The 13,078-nt window shown below is 40.6% G+C and overlaps 1 protein-coding gene across 1 annotated transcript in view; it reads left to right on the forward strand.

The window, feature by feature from the left end:
- Positions 1-13,078, forward strand: part of FAM124A (family with sequence similarity 124 member A) — a 104,918-nt gene that overhangs the window by 16,466 nt on the left and 75,374 nt on the right. Inside the window, 1 exon segment of the mRNA XM_020969997.2 lies at positions 866-897. Within this exon segment, the coding sequence (XP_020825656.1) occupies positions 866-897 (32 nt within the window).

Here is a 13,078-nt window from a genome sequence, read left to right on the forward strand (position 1 = left end):
AAATGATGAGATTTGGCCACTTATTATAGGGAGTGAATGAGAGGGAGGAGGTGACACCAAGACTTTGAACTTGAATGATTGAAAGTACGGTAGTGCCCTTGATGCTGAGAAAGGAACTTTGGAAGAGGAGTGAGTGGGGGTTGGGTGGATGATGCGCTGTCTTTTGGACATATTGAATTTGAGATGCTTATAGGACGTCTAGTTGGAAATGTCCACTAAGCAGTTGGTTATGTAAGACAGGTGCTCAGGGGAGAGACAAAAGGAGAATGTACAGCTCATTCTAGGAGGGATCAGTGTAGAGATGGAATCAAACCCACGAGAGCTGTTGGGAGTCACAGAAAGAATGTAAGGAAAGAAGAGAAGGCCTGGGACAAAGCCTTGGCAGATACCCATGGTTAGTGGACGTTTGCTGTCGAAATGTCAACTCTTACTATCTTTTGGAATTTAGTCTGATGAAACTTTAAATGGCAGATGACCAGTCCCAATATCAGCAATTGTAATTTTAAAAATAAATGCATAGATTTTAGTCTGGTGAATGCTGCGTAAGACTACATGTGTAACACTTACGTAGATGAACCATTAGATGCAGTGGAAACAGCATTGGCTTTAGAGTTGGGAGTGTTAGTTTAAATTCTGGTTTTGTGGTAAGCTTAACTAGCTATATGATAATGGGCAGGTCGCCTACCTTTTTAGACCCTGTTTCCCTATACACAAAATGAGAAGAATAATGTTTCCATACAAGGCTGTTTTGGGAAAGTACTTTGGAAAGCCTAATGTGCTGTGTGAATGGGAATTGTTGTAATTGTTTGGATAAAGAAAAATTAGATGGTACAACTATACTTATACTAAGATTTTTATATTTCAGGTCAGACTACAGCCATATGTCCTCTACCAGCAGTAAGTATCACTTGAAAAACCATTCTTCACTTTTTTTTTGTTTTTTTCTTTTGGGGTTTTTTTCTTTTTGCTTTTTGCTAGGCAGTTGGGGTTGAGTGACTTGCCCAGGGTCACACAGCTAGTAAGTGTCAAGTATCTGGTCTGAGGCCAGATTTGAACTCAGGTCTTCCTGACTTCAAGGCTGGAGCTCTATCCTTGGCACCACCTGGCTACTCCATTCTTCATTTTCTTAAAAATTATTCCTCTTGCTTCTATCTCTGTACTGTACATGTGGGACAGTAGAAGAACCACTGGATCTCAAGTCAGAAGACCTGGAGACCAGTCACAAATCTGCCACCTGTTATTTGCAGGGCCATGGGCAAACCGGTGCTCTATCTGCTGTACCACCTAGCTGCCCCAAACATCCCTCAGTTTTTTGCCAGGCCATCACCCCCACACTGGTTTCACTCTCCCACCTTGACCCCTTGATGAAACAGTTCATCTCTATATTGGTCTCTTCTCTTGGGTCCCCTGGGCTTCTTGCCCTGCTAGCCTTTGCTCTGGATTATTCCAAATTTGCTGCCTTAACTCCTATGTGCATGCCCCTGAAAGAGCCTGGAGGCAGCCATGAAACTATCAACTGGGTCCACTACAAATTTATGTCACATAATCTCCACTGTGCCCTCACTGCAGCAAGGCAATCCTTTTATACCTTTCTAATTAACTCACTTGAGGACACCTAGGTGGTGCAGTAGATAGAGCTCTGGGCTTGGAATCAGGAAGACTTATCTTCATGAGTTCAAATCCAGCCTCAGACACTTACTAGCTGGGTGACCCTGGGCAAACCATCACTTTACTCTGTTTGTCTTAGTTACTCATCTGTAAAAATGAGCTGGAAAAGGAAATGGAAAATCTGTCCAGTATCTCTGCCAAGAAGACCCCAAATAGGGTCACAAAGAGTCAGACACGACTGAAAATGACTAAACTACAATAACAAATTGACTCACTATGCTACTCACCACAATGTCTTTTGTAAACTTTGGCATCCCTCCTCAAGCCTCCCATGATGCCTCTACTTCCCTTCCCCCATACTCTCAGCTGAGAATCTTATATTTCACTGAAAACAATTGAGGCCATTTGCCAAGAGCTCCTTCTTCTCTCCTCCTCCTCCTCATTTCACTTTATTCTGATCCCTTCTGCTGCTATCTCCTCCTTCACCTCTGTCTCACATGAAGAGATTACCCTTCTCGCCAAGGCAAACCCCTCTGCATGCACAAGTGAACCCATCCCATCCTATCTTCTCCAACAGATTGTCCTCCATCATCCTCTCTCTATCATTTCTCTTTAATCCTTCCTGTCTACTGGCTGTTTCCCTACTGCCTACAAACATGCCCTTGTCTCTTCTATCCTCAAAAAACCCTCACTTGATCCATCCACCCCACAAGCTATTGTTCCACATATCTGCCCTCTTGTGGCTAAACTCCTTAAGAAATCTATCTGTAATCAATGCCTTTACTTTCTTTGCTTTTCATTTTGGTCTTTAACTCTTCAGTCTGTCTTCTGACTTCATTATTCATCTGAAACTGTTCTCTCTAAATTTACCGATGATTTCTAATCTGATGGCCTTTTCTCCATCCTCATCTTTCTTAACTTCTCTGCAGCATTTGATGCTGTCAGTCACCCTCTTCTCCCTGATACTCTCTTCCTTGTGGGCGTCTGCAACACTCCTCTAGCCTGTTACTTCTCCTCCCTCTCTAACCACTCAGTCTCCTTTGTTGGGGCTTCCACCAAGTCACACCCCATAACTGTGGGTATCTCCCAGGGCTCTCTGTCTTGGGCTTTCTTATCCTTTCCTTCTAGACTATTTTGTTTGGTAGTCTTACCAGCTACCATGGAGTCAATGATCATCTCTATAATAATGATTCTCAGATCTAATTATCCAGCTTTCAGCTACCTCCTAACTTCCAGACTTGAATCTCCATCTGAGTATTTGACATCTTTAACAGGATATCCTATAGACATCTTAAGCTTAACTTATTTAAAACCGAATTCTTTATCTTTCCCCCAAAGTCTTCACCTTTCCTATCTTTCCTATAGCTGTGTAGGGCACCACTATGTTTCTAGTCACCCAGGATCACAACCCCAGGTGTTATCCTTGACTCTTCACCTTCTTTGTCTCACATGTCCATTCTGTCATCTTGTCCTGTTGGTTTTACCTTCAAAACATCTCTTATATATGCCCCTTTCTTTCTTTGACATTGCCGCCACTGTGGTGCAGGCCATCATCTTTTCACTCCTGGACTATCTTGAAAGCCTGCTGGTCGGTCTTCCTGCCTTGTGTCTCTTTCCTTCTAGTCTTTCCTCGCTCAAGTGTCTAATTCATCTTCCTAAAGCACATATCTGAGCATGCCATCCCTCTATTTGAGCAACTCCTTCCTATCACTTGCAGAATGAAATACAAAATCCCGCTTGGATTTCAAGACTCTTCATCTCCTGGCCCCCTCTTACCTTTCCAGTCTTCATACACTTGGCTCTCACCTCCCCCATACTCAGCAATCCAGTGACACTGGCATCTTTGCTCTGCCTTGCACAAGACTTGTCTATCTTCTGACTTTGGGCATTTTCACTACAGTCTCTCATGCTCAGAATGATCTCTCTCCTTATCTCCACACCCTGGCTTCCTTGGCTTCCTTCTTGTCCCATCTAAAATCTCACATTCTATAAGAAGCTCTTCCTGATACCCCTCAATGCTAGCTCCTTCCCTTGGAGATGATCTCCAACCTATCCTGTATGTATTTTGTTTCTATATAGTTGTTTGCGTGTTGTCCCCCCATTAAACTGCAAGCTCCTTGAGAGCAAGTCTTTCACCTTTCTTTATATCCCTAGGGCTTAATACAATGCCTGGCACATAGTGAGGGCTTAATAAATGCTTCTTGATTTGACTTGACTTCTTGATTTCCTTTGGGAATCAGTTTCCTCATTTATAACATGAGAGTGTGAAATGACCTCTAAGGCCCCTCTGATCCTTGAGGTAAGGCTCTGTGATCCTTGAGTTTAATTACCTTAAAGGGATGGGGAATGTGGAAAAAAATTTGTTAGGGTTTTCATCAAGGTCACGTTGTAATAAAGCATCTGTAGATGGAAGTCCATTAAGGGCAGACAGAAAACAAATTCCCTGGATTCACTTGGTTGTACTCTCACCTAATTTACAAAGAAGCCTCATGAGATTTCCCCCGCTAATGTGTCTGTATCTGGAGAGAGTTATGGTTGTGTTTAAAAGACATCCAGCATTTAGAGAAACCTTTTCCTGTGAATGAATCCTTTAGACATAAACATCAGTATAGATGAGGAGAATGTAGCCAACTTTTCTTTTTAACTTTAAACATGATCTGAAACAAAATAAGAATAATGAGACAAGAGAAAGAATTTTGAAAGAGAAGCCTCAAATAACATGCTTCCACCTATCTCTAAAGGCTTTTATAAGTTATCTTCTTAGCCTGAAGTTGGTCTTTAAATGAAAGCAATAGAAATATGATTGTTTTTGTCAGCCTTTTGTCAAAGATTTGCTTGTTAAATGAAGAACTAGTTACGCTTCGGGGACCATTTATGTGCCTGGCTTATTGCCCCTACCTACGGGGACTAGCTTGTCTTTTCTGCAGGGACGCTCACCAGGGTCCAAACATAGGCCAGTCTGACAGTATCGCCCTGGGTAGGGGTGAGAGATGGCAAGGAAGGAAGATTCTTCTCAGTGATACTTCCCTCTGCGGTTCCTGTACATGGACTATTTGGGGCTAGACTACTCTGCTGCAGGTTCCCTGCAGGTCCCCTCAGTCCCTCCCCTTCCTGGCTACCCTCACTGCATTCTGTAGCCCCTTCTCGTCTTCTTTCTGATGGTGCTGCCCAGCTGGGATCAGCTGCTCCCTGCAGCAGATGGCACTTGTTCTGAATTCTTCTGGGACTCATGAGATGAGTAGATGGGCTAGCCCTGTCCCAAGTTTAAAGACATGTTCTCAAGTACATTTTGTTTAAGCAGGCTTGGGAACAAAAAATAATGTGACTACTCTGTATCAAATATAGACATGTCCCTTGGATACCTTGACTGAGGAATGCCTGGCAAATATTTCTTTTCTTCCAATTTTCCTTTTTAACTTTGAATTTGACCAACCTTCACAAATATGAACATTTCAATATGCAGAGAACAGAAGAGCCTTGTATATTAAACTTGAACTTCTATTACATATTTTGGCTTAAAAAGATACAGATCAAACTTAACAATAGCAAACTTTTTTCTGTGCTGCCAATTTTATTTTATTTTTATTTTTAATTTATGGAAAAAACAAGCATTTCCATAGCATAATATAATGAAAAGGATGCTTGCACCTGAAACTGCAAATCACAATAGCAAACAATAGCAACATTTCCCTGCTGTCTGTATCCTCCTTGAACTTCCTTCTGCTTTCTTCTGTGCATACTGTTAATACCTCCTTAACACTCCTTTCCTTTCCTTCTTTGTTCCATCACTTCCACTGCCAACCAAATCCTCAAGACCCCCTCTCCCAACAATAGAAGCCCTCTCTTGTAACAAATGAGCATAGTTGAGCATAAAGTTGCATAAGTGTCTCCCACAAGTAAAATGAATCATGGCTCCCCATGATTTAAGAGAGTTAGGCTTATCCCAGTCTCCTACATATAAGCTTTGAGAAGATTGATCTCTTTGGGAAAGACTAACAATAATTCCATGGATGCTAGCATCCATCTATAATATAAAATACTGGTAATGAGTTTAGGCATGGAGAGAGGAGACTGAGCAGGGTCCCTCACTCTACAAGTATCTTTACTCATCTGTAAATTGTGGCTGAAAGTGGAGAAATCCAATGTGCACCAAAAAATGATTCCAGAAGAGCACTCCTCTCTCCTTCTTTGGTCTGTGTAGGCTCACAAAATATCTCTAGTCTAAGGGATTTTCATTCATGTTAGGCATATCTTTCTGCTTATCACCTAGATAGGCTGGCTAAGGAATACTATAGCAATGTAACTGAAAATGTCTGTTATCTTCCAGGAAAGAAAGCATTGTTTGGCTGCCTCCCATTGCATGCCTCATGCTAAGTGCAGGAGGGGCCATGGACTTTTCTCAGGCTGCCTCCCCACTTCCCATTTGCCATCACGATGGATAACATGAGCCACCCAATGGGAGTTAGTAGCCCCTAATTTCTTCTTATAAAAATGGAAATAAACAGCTTTGAGGAAAAGAATAGAGAAGGAATGTGGGAGGGGAAATAATCTCCAGGTGTATGCAGGCAGCATAGTAGCATGCTGCCAACTGCAGAGGGAGAATTAGTTGGTTTCTTTATTTAACTCCTTCCTCTCCCAGAGAGAGGTCAAGGCACTTCCTTAGTTCTCCAGCTTGGAGTTCTAGGAGAAGGATATTGTCTCTAAGGGGTAAATGGGACCATGTCTCCAAACCAGGTCTAGTCAGTGCCACACTTACTGGTCACAGGCTCTTTTGAGTCTCTTTCAGCTTAATGTTAACTATATCGTTAGTGTTGGCAGTTGTCAGAGCTATCTCTCAGCAGCTTTTAGGGAAGCACAGAGGAGCACAAATCAGTGGCCAGCCAAGTGTTAGACTCTGAAAAAAAGTCCATGTGGTGCCAAGATGGAGGAAGAAACTCCACACCTTCCAGTTGTAGACCTGGAGAGACTGCCGTCCTTCTCCCAAGATTCACTACAAACAGTCCTAAATACCCCAGTCCCGTGATATCAGTAGCTAATGGATTTTGCATCTCCACTAGCGTGGTAATTCTGACAGAAGGTTACACAAGTAAAATAAATCCACACGTTCTCTGTCTGAAAATGTATGTCTGTTCTATGCGTCTAGTTCATCTCCTTGTTGAGGGGGAGAGGGAGTGAGGAAAGTAATGATTGGTCACTGCATTATCAGAGTGGTCTTTCAAAATTGTTTATGTGATTATAGTCATCTCATAAATTGTTCTCTTAGCTCTGTTCACTTTGCTCTCTATCTCTGTCCAAATTTCCTTGAATCCACGTGGCATATATTTCTTTCTTCTGTGCTAACCTCTGCCCTAGTAGAGTGTCCCAGTGATAGTCCTCTCTCCTGTCCATTGACACTATGTATCTCCTGTTCTCTCTCCATTTCCTTTCTCTCTTGCTGCAGAAGTCTTTGTTGCCTGGAACCAAGCCCTCCCTAACTCCATCCCTTAATTTCCAGTTCACACAAGGACCGGCCCAAGACAAATTCTTTATTCTTTTTTTTTTTTTGGTGAGGGCAATTGGGGGTTAAGTGACTTGCCCAAGTCACACAGCTATTGAGTGTTATGTGTCTGAGGCTGGATTTGAACTCAGGTCCTCTTGACTCCAGGGCCAGCGCTCTATCCACTGCACACCTAGCTGCTCCTAAATCTTTATTCTTTAGTGGAGATATTGGTGAGGTTGAATGGGAGAGAGAACAGAAGGTAACATTATGCAGCCATCCATCCCTACCCCAGTGATCCTAACTTCCCAGTCTGCAACTCTTGCCATCCCATAGTTTCTTAAACCAAGACACTGTAGCCCTCATCCCTCCCACTTGTTCTCCAGATAGAGCACAAGATTTGAAGTCAGAGGACCTAAGTTGGAACCCCAGTCCTGTCCCCTTACTGCCTCTGTGATTTTGGAAGGTCACTCCCTCTATCTCTGGGCAAAATGCAAGGGCTGTACTAAATGACCTTTAATGTCTCTTTCAGCTTAAAATCTATGATCCTATAACCTTCTAGCTGTCACTCTGAGGAGCCCCATACCAAGAGAGTCACTGATAATCTTTGAGTTAGGGAAGTCCCTAATCCCACATTTGGTTAGGAGAGAGAGTGGGAGAAGTCACTGGTACCATTAAGGGGCCAGGATCATGTGCTTCTGGCATGACACATTGGTATTTAGAATACATTTTACCATAGAAACATTGCTATCCATAGAGGTTTACTCTGTACTCAAGTGCCATAGTATAAATGTTAGGTGAATTCTGGGTTAACTAGGTTCTTGTGGGCTGGTCTGGGACCAGAAACACAGCTTGTAACATTTTGTCTGTGAGAAAATAATTTTCAAGTTCCAACTAGATGCCATTAGTAAGTCCTCTTCTTTTCATGAGCTATTCAGAATGATTACTGTCACAGCTTGAGCAATCAAAGTCATTCAGACTGGTCATTTTTCTTTATGTATCATTAAATAATTAAGAAGCAATGAAAGATTTGAATTATTTTAGTCCTGGTCTGATTTGGCTTATTTCACTAATATACTAGGCTATTTTTAGAGGGTAAACAATTAAACTGTTTTGTTCACAGATAATCTGATTTGCTCTTTTTGAAAAAATGTTTATTGATTTTTTTATCACCTACATTTTTCTGTATCTCACCACCCTTCCTTTCCCATAGAGTGATTCTGAGTGACAGAAAATTTAAAAAATAAAGAAGAAACCTAGTTCAGCAAAACTAGCTAACACAATGAAAGAGGCTGACATTACTTGCAGTGTTCAAAACCCCAGGCCCCCATCTATACCTCAGTTCCTCACCTCTGCAAAGAAGGGAGGGAAGTGTCTTCTCATATTTTTTCTTTGGAGTCAATCTTGGTCATTCATAATTTTATAGCATTCCATTGCAATTATTTTGTAGTTCTTTAATTTACATTATAGTCATTACATATATATATATATATATATATATATATATATATATATATTTCTGCTCCTGTTCACTTCATATCATTTCATGATTCTTCTATGTTTCTCTGCTTCATTACATTCATCATTTCTTAAAGCAAAGTAATATTCTATTACATTCATGCACAACAATTTTATTAGCCATTCCCCAATTCATATGAATCTACCTTTTTAACAGTCCTTTATTACTATAAAAATACTTCTGTAACTATTTTGGAGTATATGGTACTTTTTTTTGGTAATTGGCCTTCTTGGGGTATAGACTTAGCAATGAAATCTCTGGATCAAAGGATATCCTGTTTCTAACACTTAGGACCTATGTGACTTTGAGCAAATAACTTAACCTCTCTGGGCCTCGGATTCTTCATCTTAAAACAAGAGGGTTATACTTACTATATGGCCTTCGAGCTCTCTGTCACCTCTAATAAATCTATCATCTTATGACATTTTTGTTCCATTCTTAACATCATTCCAAATTGCTTTCCAGACCAAGTCATAATTTCACCAGTAGTGCATTAATGTACCTAACTTTCCATAATCTTTCCATCATCTACTTTTCCATTCTTTTGTCATCTTTGCCAACTTGTTGGTTGTAAAGTTATTTTCCACTAGAGAACGTGCTTGGCATTCATATGTTCTGAGGCAATAAATTGGTGCCATAGAAACTCTGGTTGTTGGTGGAAGGGTATTGAATAATTGCTGGTAGCCCCATGAGCAGCTGCTAGGTTGACAAAGCAGGGGGTCGTTTGTTCACCCTCAGTCACTGAGGACTGTCAGTAAGGATCAGAAGGAATGCCAAACAGATTTGCAGGTGTACCTTTTCAGCCCCTGAAGGCCTTTTCCCTTTTAAATTTAGGGAAATCCCTCGACTTCTGCCACTCACAAAGAGGCTATACTTCCCTAGACATGAGGTTTGAAAAGTAGTTTTCTAACCTATCTGCTGAAATTTGTAAATCCAGCACGACCATCTGGTGAGAACATAAGTGCATTCTCTAGCCAGGGAAGTGGGTGGTTTGTTTTGTGAAGGCTTTTTTATCATCATTTTAAAAAGTTTTATTGATGACTTTTGTTTTACATCATAAGTCATTCCAGGATAAACTGCTTGCATCTCCCCTTCCTAATAAATGCCCTCTTTAACAAAGCAAAAAAAGGTAAGCAAAACTGACACATTAGCCACGTCTGAAAATGGAAGCAGCATTTTCTACCCATAGTCCCTCATGTCTCCACCAGAAGGCAGGAGACTCATTGTCTCATCTTTTCTGTTTTTGAAGGTTAAAGTAAGAAAAGGTGTCTTAATTTTGGTGACTACAGTGGGAATGGGGAAAAAGGCACTAATGTGAAAGACTGAAGAAATACAATCTAAAGGACTTGGCAGCTGATCAGAGATGGAAAGTATGGGAGAGGGAATTGTCAAAAGCAATTCTTGGATTTTAATCCTACGGGGCTGGGAGGATGGTGATGCTATCAATAGAAATAGGGAAGGTCAGGGGAGTGGTAGCTTTTGGAAGAAGAGACCAGTTAAACTTTGATGATACTCACATACATATATGTACATACATATATATTGTGTGTATGTGAGACTATATAGGCATAGTTTTATGTATTATGTATACATATATCTGTGTATATCTGTGTGTTTGTATATATATATATACATACAAACATACACACATACACATATATTATAGATTCATGTATGTGTATATATAGGTATGTGTATTTATATATACATATACACATATATACTATGTTGTTGTTTAGTTGTGTCCAACTCTTTGTGATCCCGTGGATTTATCTGTGGGGTTTTCTTGGCAGAGATACTAGAGTGGTTTGTCATTTCCTTCTCCAGTGAGTCCCCATTTTACATTTGAGGAACTGAGGCAATTAGGAGTTACATGACTTGCTAGTAAGTGTCTGAGGCCATATTTGAATTCAGATCTTCCTGACTCCAAGCCTGGTGCTCTATCCACTGCACCACCTAGCTGTTCCATACATATTATAGATGCGCGTGTATACATGTTGCTTGCCCTAAGAGATTGTAAGTATCTGGTAAATAGTAGGAGCTTAATAAATGCTTATTAATTGATTCTCCAATATCACCATTATTTTTTATTACATTTCCTGGTTGGGACGTGTGTGTGTGTATGTGTGTGTGTGTGTGTGTGTGTGTGTGTGTGTGTATGTATGTGTGTGAGATCACAAATGCACAACAGGTATCAGTGTCCCATTATCAATTTTTCTGCTTAAAAATCAATGGAATTCTCACTTTCAGTTGTTGTGTTATTTTTAGGTGAGTGAGTATGTGCATTGCTCCTCAATTCTGCCTTTACTCCTAGCCTCTGGTTATTTGCTTCAACGAGCAAAAGATTACAATGGTGACCTTTCCAAAAATTTTTGCTTGGGGGCTCGGAACTTCAGCTTAACCTTAACAACATGTTATCTAGGCATAAGGAAAAGTGCTTTCAAAATTAGATCCTCAAAATTTCACCTCTGTAGAAATGAGATCTTTGTTGGGCAAAATAATTGAGTGTTTTCAGGTTTCTGTTCAGTGAACTGAAAAGTCGTAGTGTCTGACATGAGTGGCCTTGATTCACCTTCTTATAAGGGTAATCACTTTATTATTTATCCCATCAGAAGACTGTGCTTCATGCTCCCTGCAGCTGGCAAAAGCAGCTCAGAGATGCTACCCTTCCTACCCCCCCACCCTCCTCCCACCCTTCACAGGGATTACCACTGCACTTTCACAAGCACCATTTGTCAGTCCTGAAAGGGATTAGTGTTTGGTGCTGGCAGCCTGCTCAGCCAATTGTGCTGTGGGCTTCTGCCATTGGAATTGTTTACACAGGAGACTGACCATGTGACATATTCCACGCTTGTATGATGACTTCTGCATTGATACAAACTGCATAATGAATACGTGCAGCCTTGGCCTATCCTTTGCTAAAGAAGGTGATGAAAAAATGGAATTTTCTCCCCTTGTCTCATAGCTATTCTTTAGTATGCATATTGTTCTCCCTCCTTTACACTTCGTGGATTTACTGTTTACACACACACACACACACACACACACAACACACCCCCTAATATGGAATTTTGTGTCCAGGACTAACTAGGTCTATCGCTCGGACTGCCCATGGCCTGGCTAGCTCAGCTAGCTCAGCCTCTGCTGTTGTTGTTGTCATTGTTACATCAGTAGATCCATGATTTCATTGGCATAGGGCTTCTTTCCATTTAAACCAATCAGCACCTCAAACAATGCCTTTTTTTTTTTTGCCACAACCACACCTGTGTTCATGGACTAAGATGTCTCCCTTATAATGAATGCTTCGTGACTTTTGTGTGAATGTGTAGTTTACATGTTTAATCAAAGGATATATAAATGATGGTATTTTATCTCTGTCTTATATTTGTTTTTACAAGAAATTATTGCAAATTCCTCCTCCAGTATCAGACATTAACACTCAGTGGCCATCTTTTCTGGCCGAGGTGGACTCTGCTCTCTCTCTGCTCATTCTTCTCTTAATTGCATCAGGTTTAAATTAATTTGCATGTCATCGAGATGATCTTCTGTAAAATAGAAACCCTCTTTCACGTGGCTTCCTGTAAGTCACGTTAAAAACCGAGGAGAAAGAAGTTAGTTAGCAGAATGTGGAAAATACCTATTTTGGCCTTCAGCATTAATGAGAAAGCATAAGCCAGTTCCCAGTGAATCCATATGCCTTTCTCGTCTATATGTCTGTTACTATAGCAACAGCATGTGTGCTGGCAGCAGTGGCCTTTACCTTATTCCCTTTGGTACAAAGATAATATGTGAGGTGAGGATATATGAATAGTGAAGGGTGTGCTGTAGATTGGTCAGTCATTTGGGCCTCTGGCATTGTAGGTACTCAGCCACAGTCTTCTGTTTTCTACTAGGATGGTCTTATCTAGAGAAGCATGATCTGTTATGTCCATCTTGGATGCCTTACTTTCATGGCTAACATCAGTTTTGTTTTGGGGGATTTTCTCCCCATCTAAATGTGTCTCTGTCTTTTTTTAGATTGACAGACCAGACAGGATTTTTCTTAACATTTTCTGAAAAAGTGAGATGCATCATTGGCACTTGGTGAATCTTTAGTAATCACAATCTGTCCCAGAGAAGATGGGCTGAATTTACCTTCTCAGAATATTAAATGTTTCCAGAAGGTCTGGTTAGGAGATTAGTAAGCCACAGTGTATAGTTTGGGTTCTTATAGATTTAAACAAGAGGGGGAGGATTTATAAACAGCAGGAAAGAAAAACAACAGTTATGCCAAGAAAACTCAATATTTCCATGTCATGCTAGTGAAATTCTCATCATGAGAGGACTAAATATTTCCTTATAAATAAAACTGTGGTCATTAAACTATTCAGAGCTGAATCTGAAGGCTGTTTTTCTTTTTCTTTTTTGTTAAGGGTAATGTAACGTTGAATATTCTACTTTGTGTTTTCATAGTAGGCACACTGTCATCAGCATAG

The sequence above is a fragment of the Phascolarctos cinereus genome, unplaced genomic scaffold (assembly GCF_003287225.1).
Source record: "Phascolarctos cinereus isolate Bilbo 61053 unplaced genomic scaffold, phaCin_HiC Scaffold_726;HRSCAF=1367, whole genome shotgun sequence".
Classification (NCBI taxonomy): Eukaryota; Metazoa; Chordata; class Mammalia; order Diprotodontia; family Phascolarctidae; genus Phascolarctos; species Phascolarctos cinereus.